General features: G+C 49.0%; 1 protein-coding gene across 2 annotated transcripts in view; it reads right to left on the minus strand.

Annotated features, from left to right (window-relative positions):
- The window catches only part of Sctr (secretin receptor), a 51,739-nt gene continuing 35,204 nt past the window's right edge, over positions 1–16,535 (minus strand). For both annotated transcript variants that reach the window (XM_038348682.2, XM_038348681.1), the window contains 8 exons: positions 15,474–15,606; positions 13,946–14,099; positions 8,902–8,962; positions 8,270–8,339; positions 7,280–7,371; positions 6,052–6,178; positions 1,370–1,411; positions 1–296 (listed from right to left, as the gene is read on the minus strand). In XM_038348682.2, coding sequence (XP_038204610.1) covers positions 126–296; positions 1,370–1,411; positions 6,052–6,178; positions 7,280–7,371; positions 8,270–8,339; positions 8,902–8,962; positions 13,946–14,099; positions 15,474–15,606 — 850 coding nt within the window. In that variant the 3' untranslated portion in view covers positions 1–125. The remainder of the gene's footprint in view (positions 297–1,369; positions 1,412–6,051; positions 6,179–7,279; positions 7,372–8,269; positions 8,340–8,901; positions 8,963–13,945; positions 14,100–15,473; positions 15,607–16,535) is intronic.

Here is a 16,535-nt window from a genome sequence, read left to right on the forward strand (position 1 = left end):
TCAGTTCTAAGGAAGCTCAGACCTGGAGGAAGGCCTCTCAGCCACTCAAACACAGAAGAGCCATTAGAAGAGAACCGTCCTATTGAGTGTCCAGCTCTGTGTCCACTGCCACTCCTGCTGCGGCCTCAGATGATACTGGCCCTGGGGGTGCTCCGGCTCTGCTCCGAGGTGCTGGCTTTAGTGCCGTGGGTGGCACCACTGGTGGCATTGCTGAAGGAGTTGCTGAGGGCCACAGGGCGTAGCGGGAACTCTTGGAGGTGCCACTGGTGCCATTTTTTCTGAACTTCTAGCTGCACCTGCCCAAAACCAGCTATCAGCTGCAGCAACTGCTTGAGAAGGTAGCTCAGGCCTCTGCCTAGACCCTGGCTCACTGATGAGCCAAGCTGTCCTTACTCTCATGGCCCTGCTGTGCCCCCTTCCCTATTGGTCTCTGACTGACCATTCCTGCCCCATGTATAGAAAAGGTACTGAGGGCCTTCTCTACTCTGGGCACATGGCATCTTTAAATTTTAAAATTATTTCTTACTTTATTTATTTAGAGAGCAAGAGATGTGAACACACGTGCATGCCGTGGCATTCTTGTGGAGGTCAGGGGACACCTTGAGCTCTCCTTCCACATCAGTTCTGGAATGTACCTGCCATCTTCTAACACTGCGTTCCTCAGAAAAGGTCTGAGAATTGTTCCACAAACTGCAGAGTCGGGTGTCCAAACCTGCACGCTTGTTCCCATAACCCCCTCACCCCAGTCTGGAATCCATCCACAATCTGAGGGTTTGCTCTTAGACATTTATTTCCTCTATGGTCCTCAAGAGAACACTTGAACCTCTGAAGCCAGCTTTGTTGTTTGATTTTTGGGAAACATCTGGGGTCACTCCCATTCAAGTGTAAACCAGACAGATTGGTCAATAGCCACAGAGACACTTGGCCTGTGTGCACTACCAATGTAGCCAGGGTCAGTGACTGGAGCTTCATATCCTGAACCCTTAGTCACTGCCCAAGGCTGGGGCAGTTCCAAGTGACCCACTTCACTCATGAGAAGCCTGAGCTCTGGGGTGGGAAGTGACTCAGGTCACTCCCAGAGCTGGCAGCAGAGCTGTCGGGAACTTGGGATTGAGTGGGGTCTTGGCTCGTCTGGGTTTGCTGAGCTTGCTCATGGAGTTTGGTAAGGAACGCTTCATAGGCCCAGTCCAGACCCACGGAATCTATTTCTGCTGGTTCTGTCCTGAGGACATTGCCCAAGATGTGACCTATCATACCACCAGGCGACTCTGCCAAGCAAGCAGACCTGCCTCAGCCCCCTTCTCACTCTCCTTGGCTGGTCATCGGGGAGCTCCTGTTCTGAAATTCTGTGGTTTCCCAGGACACTCACCTCTCCATTGAGGAAGCAGTAGAGGATGGCTACCACCAGCCCCTAAAGAAGGAACTGTGTTAGTCTGTGGTTATAGACTTATCCCTCCCACCTGCTCCTGCCTGAATCCTTGAGTGAGCACACGCACGCGCAACACACACACACACGCACACACACACACACACACACACACACACCACCTCCCCCACCCTCTCTTCTTAGGACCTTTCAGCCTTGGAGAATTCCCTACTTTGGGGCACGCAGTACACTGATCTGCCTGCCTGCCTGCCTGCCTGCATTCAACACAGGCAGAAGTCATTTTCATTTATTGACCCCGAGACCTAACATATGACCTCCAACTCCTGTGTCAGGGATGATAAGGGAAGAGCTTCTGACTTGGGCCCTGACTAAAGGGACCATTCAGGTCTCTGGAACTGGTGAAGAGTTCCATCCAGGATAGCAGAGACAGGAGGCCCCTGAAGAATCACCCCATCCCCTTACGAGGGGCAGGGTCATGCCAGTGGGAGATTCTGGGCTCACTAGAAAGGTGATAAATTCCTGCTGGAGAACAGACGTGTGGTGAGAGCAAAGTATGCGTGAGTGCAGGTCTGTAGCAGGTGCAGGCAGCTCTGGAGTCGGGTGTAGGTGTGCTAGCAGGTGCGGGCAGCTCTGGGTTGGGTGCAGGTGTGCTAGCAGGTGCAGGCAGCTCTGGAGTCGAGTGCAGGTCTGTAGCAGGTGCTGGCAGCTCTGGAGTTGAGTGCAGGTTTGTAGTAGATGAGGGAAGCTCTGACGTCGGGTGCAGGTGTGCTAGCAGGTGCAGGCAGCTCCGGGGTCCAGTGCAGGTCTGTAGCAGGTGCAGGCAGCTCTGGGGTCCAGGCTGTGTCTCCTGACTTGGAGGGGTTGAGTTTATCTGGACCTTTTCTCAGAGCTCCTGTTTTCCTGATAATATTCCCTGGGTTGTCAGTCTGCAATGCCTGCAGAGCCGTGAGTGATTGAGTGATGTGTGTTGGTTGCTACTGACTGTCAACTTGGCAGAGGCTAGTATCACCTAGAGGAGAATCTCTGAGCATTCCTTTAGGAGTTTTCTAGATTAACTAAGGTGGAAGACTCTCCCTAAACACGGGATCCATCCAGTAGAGAGAAAGTCAACTGAGTACCATAATGCCACCCGCTGCCTCGGGTCCTGCCACCAAGGCTTCTCCACCATCATGGGCTGTACCCTAGAACTCTGAGGCAAAGCAAAGCCTCTTTCCCTCCCTCCTTTCCCTACACAGTTCCTGTTTGGGTGTTTGACTACAGCAATGGGAAAGTAGCTGTCCACAGAGCACCTGCCCCCTCCCTCCCTCAGAGCCCACCTCACCATCCTGCCTTTCTCACAGGCCTGCCCTCCACCTCCCTGATAATCTTCCTTCTCCAGAGGCTTCCATATATAGCTTAAGAGCTATATATAGCTTCCATATATAGCTGACCTGGCCTCTCTGCTCTAGCCTTTAGCTGCTTGTTGCATTGAAGGACCCCAAAGGGCAACGAACCTGCCACTCCGTGGTGGGCTTAATATGTACACATGCTAGGAGATATCAGATTTGTGAGGGGTGTGTGTGTGTGTGTGTGTGCATGTGTGCATGTGTGTGAAGCACACATGTGCTGACTGATGAAGGTCTGAAGTCAACAAGTCAGCGCAGGTCATGACCCTTAATCAGGCCTCCACAGCTTCCTGAGACAGGATTTCTCACTGATCCCAAGGCTCTGAACAGCTAGGCGGCTGGCTAATGAGCTCCCAGGATCTACGTTGTTTTGCTGGTACCCCACCCCAGCTTTTTACGTGGGTGCTGGAGATTCTTGTTTGTGCAGTGAACACTTTGCCCACTGAGCAATCTCCCCAGGCTGTTTTTGAAGGGGACAGGACTTGAACCCATGGCCCATGCATGCTAAACTCATGTTCTACCATGGAGATACAAAGACAGAACAATACTTGTGAGTTCTGCTGTTATTGTAGGTGTATATGGTTTTTTTCTTAGAGATTTACTTTTATTTATGTGCAGTTATGTATATCTGTGGATATGTGTGTGTTCCACCTGTGCTCAGGTACCTGCAGGGGGCAGAAGAGAGCACCAGAGTCCCTGGAGCTAGTTATAGGTAATTGTGAGCACCTAATAAGGATGATGGGAACCAAATTCAGATCCTCTGCAAGAGCAATAAGAACTCTTAACCGCTGAGCCATCTCTCCAGGCCATGCCCCCCCTCTCTATCTATCTGTCTCTGTCTCTCTCTCTCTTTGGTTGGTAGATGCAGGTTCATCCTATTATCCTCTTCACTTTGGTATGTGGGAGAAACCTTGATACATTTGTTTATGAATACACATACATATCTATGGGTACATATACATATTTAATACATGTGTATACATAAGAACATATACACACTTGCAGGGACAGATTCTCACAAGCCACTGACTGGCTTGGAACCTGCAATATAGCATAGGCTGGCCTAGAATGTGAAAGTATCTTCCCGACTCTGCCTCTCAAAGGCTGGAATTGCATGTGTGTACCACCAGGCTTAGCTAGTTACATGTTTCTTATGGCCTTCTCATTTATAAGCACGTCCATGGGACATTAGGAAAGTGTTCTTGGTTTTTTTTTTCTTCCCAGTTCTGGGGACAGGAAGTCCCCATCTTCATGGAGAAGCAGCTCTGGGGTCCCACGCTCTTTAAATGTTTATTACCTACTTTCGTGGTCAAGCCAAGTCCTTCCAAATGCCTGAACCTCAGAGTCCCCGATGAGATGAGTCATAGTGAGACCACTGTTAAATGTGCAATAGGACCAAGGTGCTGGCAGAGGCTCTGCTCAGGGAAGCTTCTCAGAGGAAGAACAGGGACAGCCTGCAGTTGAGTTTGAAATAGGACCTCCCTATTGGGGGAGGGGGGCTGTGCTAGGGTCTCACTGCAAGGAAGACTTAGCGGGAGTGGGGTGGGGCTGGGGGATGGGTGTCCTTAAGCTCTAGAACATGATCACAAGGCTTCTTTAGACAATGGGCTTGCTTTCATTGGTGTGTGTGTGTGTGTGTGTGTGTGTGTGTGTGGTGTGGTCCGTCTGTCTGTCTGTCTGTCTGTGTATGTGTATGAGCACATGCATGCTCAGGTTGTACTGGGGATGGAACCCAGGGTCTCAGGCATGCCGGCAAATGCTCTTCCAGTAAGCCTCAAGCCAAATCCACTGACTTTCATCTAATGGATACTATAAGTCTTGAAACAAACTGTTCTTTCTTTGGCTTCTGGAAAGCTCCAAACTCAGGCTGACCTCAAACTTGCTATGTAGTGAAGGGTGACCTCGACTCCCACCTCCTCCTCCCAAGTGCTTGGATTACAAAGTACACTACCACACCGGGTGTATAGTTTTTTTTTTTCCACTGATAAGTCATCTACATATTTTTTCTACATTGGCTGTTGCTAAAAGTGACTTTATGTTATTTTTGGAAAGAAATGGCTCCAAGCAAATAAGTAAAGTAACAATGTGAAGCTTGAGATTCCAATTAGGATTTCTTTTTAACCATTCTGTTAGTGTTGCCTTAACTTCACAACATCTTGGTGAATCAGAGGTAGGTGACCGCCCCCACCTCCTATCGAAAGATTCTGGTTAAAACCCCAACAGCCCAGGGCTGGGAAGATGGTTCAGTGGTTCCATCTAAAACAGTCACTGTGTGGCACACCAGGGAGACAGTGATTGGCAGGTCCCTGAGATAGCTGGCCCACTAGAATGGTCTAGTCTACTTGGTAAGTTCCAGGCTACAGAGAGCTCCCATCTAAAACGCAAAAAGCAAAACAACGGCAAAAAAACAAGGTGGACAGTCCTGAGGAATGGTGTCCCCTGGCACACACTTGCACACACGCATGCACACATCCACACAAGTCCAGAACCCTCCTGCCACCCACTCCCACTTCCTGCTCCTTAGGGGTAACTTGAGTACAGCCTGAACACTCTTAACTTTTTTTTTTCAATAACGTGCTGATGTTGCGAGTTTCCAATTTCTCAGTTTTAGACATTTCCTCTGGACTTCCCAGTGAGAAACAGAGGGCTCCTCTGTCTGCCTATGGCTTTACACAGTGTGTGTCATTGTGGTTGCGAATGTGCTACCCATGTGGCTGTGTAACTCTTTGTCCATCATGTTCAGTCGATTTTTTTTCTTTCCTTCTCCCAGGAGTCTACCTCCCCCATTCCCATGCTTTTACTGTTGGAGACTCAAAATAAGTTGGCATCATGAGGTCCTCTCCTGTGGCCTTGGGTCAGCACTGTGTGGGACTGCCAGGCTTGCTATCTCTGCAGCCTCGTTTCTCTCAAAGGAAACTGAAAGCTGGTGTGTGTGTGTGTGTGTGTGTGTGTGTGTGTGTGTATTCACGTGTGCAGATGAATATATGTACACAGATGTGGAGGTCTCAGGTGTCCTTTGACTTTTTGTCATGGGGTCTCTCATGGACCTGGAGCTTCTCCAAGTAGGCTAGGCTGGCTCACTGGTGAACTCCAGGGATCACTTTGTCTCTGCCTCCTACCTCAGCATCGATGGGAATTAGAGGCACGCACTCCCACACGTTTTCTGTAGGATCTGGGAATTGATCTCAGCTCCCATGCTTACAATGCCAGTGCTCCCCTAACTGAGCCACTGCTCCAGTCCTGAGGAGCCCTCTTTAAGTCACAATCCCCAAAACTTACCTGGAAGGAGCCCAGGGCCAATTCAAAGAAGAGCTGGATTTCCATGGCGTCCTCTGGGGAGAAGGCAAAGACGATATAGTGGATGCCGAAGAGGGGGATCAGCAGGAGGGTGGACTTGGCCAGGCGCCTGGGGACACAGGGTACGCTGCCACTCCTGATCTGCTCAAGCCCTTCTCACACAGAGTTCAACCCTTCTAGGGCCTGACTGTTTTAAGTTATGCTGCAATGTCTCATGATATGTTTTTCAATTTGGTTTTTTTTTTCTGGATCTAGCTATCTGTCTGTCTGTCTGTCTGTCTGTCTGTCTATTATCTATCTGTTTGTCTGTCTGTCTGTCTGTCTGTCTGTCTGTCTATCTATCATCTATCTATCTATCTATCTATCTATCTATCTATCTATCATCTATCTATCATCCATCATCTACCTGTCTAACTTTATCTGTCATCTATTTGTGTATCTACCAATCACATTTATTTATTATTTATCAATTTTCTTTGTATGTGCCTGCTTTCTATCATGTATCAATCAACTATTTATCACCTATCTATCATCCTTGAAAGTTTGTATCTATATCTATCATCTATCTATATACTTATGTGTCATCTACTTATCTGCCCTCTTATCTATGATCTATAATCTGTGTATTTTGCAATGCTAGATGCGGAACCCCAGCCCTCACTCACGCTAAGCAAGTATCCCATTATAGAGCAACATCTCCAGCATGTTTTCATTTATTTTGCAAAATCTTCAAAGTCCCATGTGCTAACCACCCAGACACAACACTGGCCAGACGCATGACCAAGCCTCAGTGCATCTGGTCTCCCTGCTCTATCAGTAACATAAATCAATAAGCATTCAACAGCTTCCCTAGCAGATAAATCAGACGCCTGTGCTATTGCTGCTGCACTTAGCAAATGAGCACACAGGAAAGGCCTTGCCGTGCCCTTTCTACCCCACCTCATCTCAACACCTCCTACCCACTTCCTTGCCCTCCCAGCCTTGCAGAGCTCAGATCTATACTTGTAGGCCTCCTGTCTTGTTTCATAGTTTTCTCTCCCCACAGTGTCTGAGGCTTCATATTCAGGCTTATTTCCTCCCACCCATCCCAGTCAAACTACAGGTATGCCCCAGGCCTGCCTTTCTGCTTAGCATAGTGGGGTAAACAGCAGGTGTTCAGTAGATGCTCACCGACTGTCCCAGGATGCCAAGCTTTCGGCCTTACACTTACTTATACTGGTTCATTTCATTTCCTCTTGTTTCTTGGGTTCTAAGTTTTCTCATCAGGATTCTTAGAATGTTTATGAAAAAGATGAAGTTGATCTGCAAGGCACAAGGCAGAGGTCAGGCTAAAGGTGTCCTGGCCCTGACCCCTAGAGCTGGGGACAGGAGAGACCCCACAGCCAGGATGACAAATCGTGCTGTTCATCCTGCAGCCAGAGTCCCAGTGACACATAAATCCAGAGACCACAGCTGGAAATGACACACCCTGCTGTCCCGGTTCAGTGCCTCACGGGTCTACACAATGCCAGCCAGAACACTCACCCTTGGGGCTTGTAATCCCTTGTAAATCTCCATGAGTGAAGGTTTGACTGAGCCTTGGGGTCCACTTTTTATTTTATTTTATTTTATTTTATTTTTTATTGGTTTTATTTTATTATGATATCTATGTTTGCACATGCTTTCACTTGCAAGCGTGCACATGTGGTGCACACACACGTGCACACGCGCATGTGCACACATGCCTGCAGAGGTCAAAGGCTAACTGCAGGTTCCGGTGATGGTACCCCAGTGGTGTGAGGTTTGCACAGCCCTGAGCCTCCATACCAACCCACGCTTTTCTCCTTGATAGAGCATGCCACAACAGAGCTCCGACAAGCCTCAGACTCTCAATTCTCCTGCCTCTGTCTCCTGAGTGCTGCAACGAACTTACCATGCTTGGGAAGGATTCTGTTTGTTTTGTTGGTGGTGGGTTGCTTTTTTGGGGGTATTTCTCTCAAATCTCTGAGTTCTAGGTCCTAAAGATAAGGTAAATGACTCCTGACAGGCCTGACCCACTCACTCCCTTCTCCACTCCTTAGGGGACAACCTCTGGAATCCTGCTGTTTCTACCCTCCTGGTACCTGCTGGGAACTCAGGCTCCAAGATCTCCAACCCTCTGTTTCTCATGGTTCCAGTGTTTCCCTACTTGTCCCCAGCTCAGGAGAGGATGGCTACTCACCAGGATGGACAGAATCACAGGCCCTCGAATGAGCCACCAGATGGAAGGGTTGGAGTTGATGTCCCAGCATCTACGGAAGAGAAGAGAGTGTTGGGCATCATTAGGAGTGGGGAACCGACTGACTGGCAGACACGTTTCCTAGTGCCACCCTCGGAAGGAAGACTGTGCTTATGTCTTTAGCCATCACACTTGTGCCCACCGCCGTTAAGATCTGTTCCTCTCAGGGCTGGAGAGATGGCTCAGTGGTTGAGAACACATACTACTCTTGCAGAGAACCTGACTTCAGTTCCCAGCACCCATGTAGGACGGCTCACAACTACTGTAATCCCAGATCCAGGGGATCCAGAGGCGTCCTCAGCTTCCATGGGCATCTGCACTCACATGGTCACATCTGCACATATCCACATAACTAACACATTCTCTAATCCTAAAGATACATCTGTCCTCCTCTGCTACATCCAGTTGATGCAATGCTGGAATCAAACTCTGAGCTTCATGCATGCTAGGCAAGCATGCTACCTCTTGAGCCAGCAGTGAGAGGTTAGCTGAGTTCCTAGCTGTGGAACCAGCTGCTGTAGAGGCTGACTGTAAAATGTTGTGCTGTGTTCTTGCTCCTCCTCCTACCAGCTTACCCGATGTCTTCCAGAAAGTGCCTGGTGATAGCCCATGAAGCAACAAAAATGGCTGGAGAACCTGAAGGTCAAAACAAAAGGGAGGCATAGTATGATGTTTAATGTTGACAGTCAGCCTGATGGAATTTAGAATGACTGAACAGACAGGACTCTGGGTGTGTCTTCAAGGAACTATCTAGGTAAGGCTAATTAAGGTAGGAAGACCCACCCCAAATGTGGGCAGCACCGTTCCATGGACTGGGGTCCTGGGCTGAATAAAAAGGAGAAAGTGAGCTGAGTACCAGCGTCCATCTCTCTGCTTCCTGCCTGTGCTTGCTGTGTGAGCAGCTGCCTCAGGTTCCTGCTGCCATGCCAGCATTGCCATGACGGACTGTCCCCTCAAACTGTGGGACAAACACTCCCTTCTCAAGCTGCCTCTGTCCGGATATTTTCCCACAGCAGCAAGGCAAGCAACCAATCCATGTAGGGGAGAGAGAACCCAGGGACAGTGAAAGGGCATTTATCCTTATCCAGGCACCAGGTGGATGACAAGGTTTTATTGCCATGGAAACCTCTTTATCTTGCATCAGTGTGCAGCCACATGGTACTAGGGTTCTGTTAATATCCTAAGAACTGCAGTGGGTTCTTATGGAACCTGAAAGCCACTTGGGGTTAGGATGCTCCCAGGAGCCTGAGCCAGATTCCTGAGGACTTCTGGGTGAGAAGGCACATGGATGCAGTTTGGTGAGGCCCTGGTTTGAAATGGGATATACCAGACAGAATGGGGTAACAGAATCCAGCTGGTGGAAAAGCCATTGACTTTGCTAAAGTATTGACTCATAAATCTTATCCATTGGGGCTGGGGAGATGGCTCAATGGGTGAGAATACTTTCTGTGCAATCATGAACACCTGAATCTGAATTCCCAGAAGCCACATAAAAAGCTAGCACTGGCACCCACAACATTAGGTCTGGCTATTTGCTTTGCTTTTTCTTGGAGACAATCTCATTTAGCCCAGGCTGACCCAGAAGTCAATATGTAACTGAAGATGACCTTGGACTCCTGATTTTCCTGCCTCTACTTCTTGAGAACTGGGATTACAGTTGTGTGCACCACCATGCTCGGTGCTGGAGCCCGAACCTAGGACTTTGTGCATGCTAGGCAAGCACTCTACCTACTCTCTTACTGTTTTAAGAGACGAGGTTTCACTGTGCTATCTAGTTGCCTCCAACCCCTAGACTCAAGCCATCCTCCTGCTGCAGCCTCACAAGGGGCTGAGGCCCCAGGAGTGCACCATGCCCAGCTTAGGAGTGCACCGCTGTGCCCAGCTTAGGAGTGCACCGCTGTGCCCAGCTTAGGAGTGCACCACTGTGCCCAGCTTCTTAGGAATGCACCGCTGTGCCCAGCTTCTTAGGAGTGCACCACTGTGCCCAGATTAAGAGTGCACCACTGTGCCCAGCTTAGGAGTGTACCACTGTGCCCAGCTTAGGAATGTACCGCTGTGCCCAGCTTCTTAGGAGTGCACCGCTGTGCCCAGCTTAGGAATGCACCACTGTGCCCAGCTTCTTAGGAGTGCACTGCTGTTCCCAGCCTGCTTAGTTTTTCACTGCGGCTCATTCAGGGATTCTAACAGGTTTGCTGACCTACACAATGGATGGAGAGAGGTCAGGCGCCCAGACTACTCCATTTTTAGATGTCTAGTAGGCAAATCTCTACCTCACTCTGCTCCCCTGACTCTAGCCAAAGGCATTAAAGGATGCTTTTCTGAATAAACTGAATGACCCTAGACAAAGGCCGAGAAACAGGACTGCTGAGATGGCTTGTTGGGTAAATTTGATCTAAGTTTGTTCCCTGGACTCAGGAACTGACTCCTGCAAACTGTTCTCTCACCTCTACATGTGTACTGTGACATGTGTATGTACATGCACAACACACGCAAACACACATACACACACACACTTGTACATGATAAACAAATAAATGCAACTTTTTAGTCCCCTGGGGGAATGGATAAGAATGGACTAAGTTATTCTTTTCTATGAACATAGAGCCAAGGTCACAGACATCAGATTACATCAAAAGCTGGAAACAAAACAACCAGAGAAAAGGAATTGAGAGGAAACAGACCAGACAGGGAGCAGAAGGAACTTGAACAAAACAACCCCAGGGAGATCACAGGGAGACAGGAAAGATAACATCTACAAGAGATACAGGATGCTGCCAATTGGGAGCACCCAGAGGACAAAAAAGAGGGTAGAGAAACAAATATATGATTTCCAAGATAAACATTCAGTAGAAGAGTTGGAAGATAAAGGCAAGAAATGCCCAGAAAGCAGAAGAAGCCAACGGAACCACAGGAGGCAGAGCAGGAACTTAGAATAAGGGAAGCTGTTCCCCGTGATTACAGAGCTTCCGCAGAGAGTGAAGCCAGGGCAGAAGGGAAGGTTTAAGAGGTAACACAGGTCCAAGGACGTGGTCTGTCATGTTGTTTAGAATGGGTGCTTGTAATCCCAGCACTGGGGAGGTGGAGACTGGCAGAGTCCTGGAGCCTGAGCACCCGTTCACCTAGCACTTGGAAAGTTCAGCACCCATCTTCCTGGTGGATGGATTCCAAGACATGATGCCTGGGTTGTCCTCCGGGATGCACACGCATGTCACTCTCAAGTGCACCTCCTTCCACGAAGGGAGAAACATGAGGATAAACATTAGGAGGAACCATCAGAGAACTGAAGAGCGGGGCTGGGGAGTGTGGCCCAGTGGTAGAGCATTTGTGTAATAAGCAGGAGACCCTGGCCCAACCCCGAACACTGTTACATCTCTTACTTGACTGAAGTCCTGGGGGTGATGGAGTTGGTAGTCTGGTGTCAGTAACCTTTATGTTGTTTTAGTAAATATACACGGAGACAGCATCTCCGGTAGCTCAGACTGTCCTTGAACTCACCGTGTGGCTAAGAGAGTGGCCTCGTATTTGCAATCCTGGGATAACAGGTGTACACCACCAACCAGGCCGATTCATGAACAGAAGACAAATGTTCTACCAACTGAACCACACCCCCAGCCTTAATTCCTGTATTTTTGTGAGTTCTGAGCACAAAGAACTGCTTAATGTTGAGTCAGTTGTGGTCCTGATCTTATTTATAGATTTCTCAAACCCTGACAGATTAGGGCTATGGAGCTCGGTAAGCTGCCTTCTAAATCAGGGGCAGTCAAAGGCAAGTCCCTGGGCCCCATGAGATTTCTCGCCTATGCAGACACCTGCACGGCCCTGCAAGCCTCTGCTGGTCAAGGGTCATGTGCTAAACAGGCCAAAGTTCTGGAGCAGGAGGGCACAGTGTGTTTTGCCTGCCTTTCTGCTGGTCTGATGGAGAGAAGAGACTCTAGCCTGTAGAGATTTAGACAAGCAGAAACACCAGAAGAAGGCTTCCCTTGCAGGGACACTTCATAGGTAAAGGCGCCAGGCAGAAACCAAATGAAACTGGGAACCACTCCCAGGAGCCTTATTCAACCGAGAACCTTGAGGTTTCTTACTATGTGATAAATCAAAACAATGAATGGGTAGATAGGTAGGTGGGTGGACCTACAGATGGATGGCTAGATAGATGTACGGAGAGGTGCGTGGATGTGTGAATGAAATGTGGAGAGGTGTATTGTGTAGTATGGGTGGGTGGGTATATACTGTGTTCATAAGGAGGTAGCTGGATGGATAGACAGATGGATATTGGCGCATAGTGACAGAGTGGATGGGTGGATGTTTGTTACTGTCGGGTAACCCTGAATCCACCCTTGTCTAGAGTGTGAGTTGAGTATATGCATCCTGTCTCTGAGCTTAAGTCTCTGAACGACTTATGGAGGTTGGTGAATTGATTAAGTGGCCAGTGTAAAGCACCAAGCCACCACCTGGAATACTGTAAGTGTTCAAGAAATGGGAGTTACTTCTCTTGGAGAGGTAGGAAAGGAGAGGAGGAAAATATGTGGTGGGGCCTTTGCACAACTGGCTCGCTGTCATGTTGTTCTCTTTCCTAAAAACTAAATCCTTAACGTTCTTTGGAAACCAGGTGGTTTGAGTGGCTTATAGCCATTGGTGCACTCAGTTCTCTCAGAGCCCTGTGGTCATCTCAGTCACATGGGTGAGAGTCATGTAACTCAACCAGAATGAACTGCAGAGCAATTCAGAGAATGAATGGTGGAACTGTGTGAGTGTGTGTGTGTGTGTGTGTGTGTGTGTGTGTGTGTGCTACCAGAGATTCCTTGTCTTTGTGTTATAGGAGCCTGGTAGTGAGAACCAGGCATCCCACAATGCTTCTGGCAGTAACATGGAAAACAGTGTGAATAAAGCCGCTGTTACAAATGGCAGTGTAAAGGCAGAAGGAAAAACATTTAATGCCTGCATTCAGCTTAGTGTGAAGTTGACGATCTCTATACTATTCAGTTATGTGAGCCGGCTTGTTACTTTTCTGCTGAAGTCTCCTGTGTCCAGACTTGCAAGGATCCCCATAAAAGGACACAAGCATAAATAATCTGTGGAAGATGAGACCAGTGCTGGACAGAACATAATTGGAAAAAGCTCAGGATGCTCAGCATTCAGTTGAAGCTAAATTACAGCTCTTATTTCACATTTGAAAGGCAAAAAACCCCGAGGGCAGAGGGTTAACCATCCAGCAATTTGCCAAAGATTACCCAAGTTAGTTCAGTGTGGATCTGGGACCAGACACTAAACTCCTGGTTTCTTTCTTCATATACTCTACAGGTTGGATGGATGGGTGAACAGATGGAGGAGAGGATACATGTTTTGGTGGTTGGGTAGATAGGGGGATGAATGGATGGATGGATGGATGGATGGATGGATGGATGAATCTGTGGATGGTGGGTGGGTGTGTGAATGGGTGGATAGATACATGAGTGGGTAGGTGGGTGTGGGTATGTGGGTGGATAGATGGTGGATGGTTTGGTGAACAGATTGATGGGTGGATGGATGGAGCTGCAACTAGAAACCGAGTCCTCCTGCCTCTCAATTTAGCATCCTTTCCTGCAAACCACACACGCACAGCACCATGGACAGACATACCCCATCCAAGGAGCACAAAGGCCTGCAGGCACTTCCTCTCTGAGAAGAAGGAGATGGCGAGGAGCGTGTGAAGGTAGAGGCCTTCCACCAGCAGCCACGCATAGTTGGCCATGATGCAGTACTGGAAGAAGATCATGACCAGCTTACAACCCACCTGGAAGAGATAGGCGTATGAGCCGGGGCTGGGTGGCTGAGCCTCCCTTGGGTAACCTGGCAGGAGGCAGGTCTAGAGTGAAACTCGAGGGGTACAACTGTCTCCACAGGGCTCTGGAGATGCTCAGTGGGTGAAGGGTTTGCTGCACAAGCATGAGGACCCGAGTTTGATCCCCAGAACCCACATTTTTAAAAGGCAGATAGCACAAGCTTGAAACCCCAGCACTAGGGAAGTGGAGACAGGCAGATCCCGGGGATCGCTGGCCAGCCAACCTAACAGACTCGGGGAGCTCTGGGCTGGTACCGGACCTGGTCTCAAAGAATAAAAGAGGCAGAGGCTGAGGAAGGCTATCTGAGTTTGACCTCATATTTCTGCATGTATATACACACTCATGTACAAGCATGTGCACACACAGAAATGAACACACTCAAGGGGTCTCCTGAAGCTTTCCTTGGTCAGGAGACCAGGCCCACAGTGTTCTCTAGAACTGCAGGCCCCCAGGTCCAGTGAGGATGGCCTAGGATCTGCCGGAAATCAGGAAGTAGATTCCACTTGTGAACTGGCCCTGAGCCTTGCATTCCTTCAGAGAAAACCACCCGGTGCTGACCAACGCCTTCAATTTCCTTTTCTGAGTGTGTGTGTGTTTGTACGTGTGTGTGCGTGTACTTTCTGGGAGATAACTAAAAAAGCAAAATCTCTCAAAATGAAAACAAACTGTTTAATCTGCAGCCTTCTTCCTTGCCCAGAATATGGATGTGAAATTTGGAAGTGCAGCACCCATATTGCAATCCTGAGGTGAAAGCCTGAGGTTGAAGGCCCACATTCGGGCAGAACAGACAAAGGGCAAGACTGTGGGTCACTAGGCATCTTCGTCAGTGAGGGGCTTATGATGAGCAGTCAGGGATGCCGGGTGACACGCAGAGTGAGTGCAGTGTCTTAAGCGGAATCTAGACAGTGGGAGGAAGAAAATGGCTTAGGGAAATGATGTGTTTCTAGAAGCCTGGGTGTACAGGTGTTCAGGCATGAATGCACTTTCCCCTTCAATAACCAGGCAGCTTGCTCCAGACTTTGCCATTTCGGGGAGTTGGCTGCAGTCCAGGGAAGTCTGACCGCAGTTCTAGTTCCCAGGGTGGCTGGTCCACTCCGGAGCACTGGGAATTAACGGAGGCCTCCACCAATTCCCCATACACATGACTGACATCATGTCTTCATGGCTGCGGAACCATATGGAACCTCCTGGAACCTCCATGTCCTGCCAAACACTACCTTTTCCCTGGAGCATCTGTGTAATCTTAATGGATGCTTGCAAGGAGGACGATAAGCTACGGGGTTTGGTCTCCTCCAAGGTCAGTCTAGGACACTTAGGCACATTACCCTACGGGCATCACAGTAGGTGACGTCATCCGAGGGGAAGAGTACCGCATCCTTGATGAAGTTGGACAGGGCTCGCAGGATGAAGGACACGAACAGGTGCATGTGGATGTAGTTGCGGGTGCAGTGCAGCCTCCTGTCAGAGAGAATGTGGGGCGGCAAGACCATGGAGGGGGGCTGGTGTTCTGACAGGTCCACCTGCCCTGCTCCTCCCCTGGCATGAGGAAACCAAAGCCCCGCCACAGCCCTCGGGTCCTAGCTCTCTGTTAACAGAACCTGCACGAGGGCATAGGTCTCTCGGTGCCCGGGGCACACTGTACTGTACTGAAGTCACAAAGGAAAAGATAGCCAGGCATAGCGGTGCATGCCTGTAAACCTAGCACTTCGGCAGTGGAGGCAGATGGATCACCTCAAGTTCTAGACTAGTAGGGACTACATGGTGAGGCCATGACTCAAAATAAAATAGACCAGAGCAGAACAGATAACGCCATCACTAGTTCTGTAACAGCAACCTGTCTTCGGCCCTGACCAACCACTGCCACCAGTTCCTGGATTTTCTTCTGTGCTCTAGGGGCTGGAAGTTTATTGCTGGTCCTCCCTGATGTTATCTCATTTTGAGATAGGATCTTATGCACCTTGGTCTGGCTTCCAGTTACCTATGTAGTCAAAGATGACTATGACATTCTGATCCTCCCACCTCCACCTGGATTGGCCAGAGGAATGTGTCACCATGTTCAGCTGATACAGAGCAGGGGGTTGAATCCAGGGCCTTGAGTTTGCTAGGCAGGCCCTCTACCAACTGAACCACACCCCTTGACCCTCAAGGAAGCTTAAATAGGGAGTGTCCAACCTTTCAGCTCCTCTGGACAGCACTGAACAAAGAATTGTCTTGGTGTGCACATTAAGTCCAGGGCTCCAACTACAGCCTTCTCAACTGGAGGACTTACACATGTTTACATATGTTCATTTTGCATGACATTGCAAAAGCACATTGTCATCTACAAATTCACTGCTTTTCTGAGTTATAAAAAATACATTTTAAGATTCTGATTTTGTGTTGAGTCA

Source organism: Arvicola amphibius, chromosome 12, assembly GCF_903992535.2.
Source record: "Arvicola amphibius chromosome 12, mArvAmp1.2, whole genome shotgun sequence".
Taxonomy (NCBI): domain Eukaryota; kingdom Metazoa; phylum Chordata; class Mammalia; order Rodentia; family Cricetidae; genus Arvicola; species Arvicola amphibius.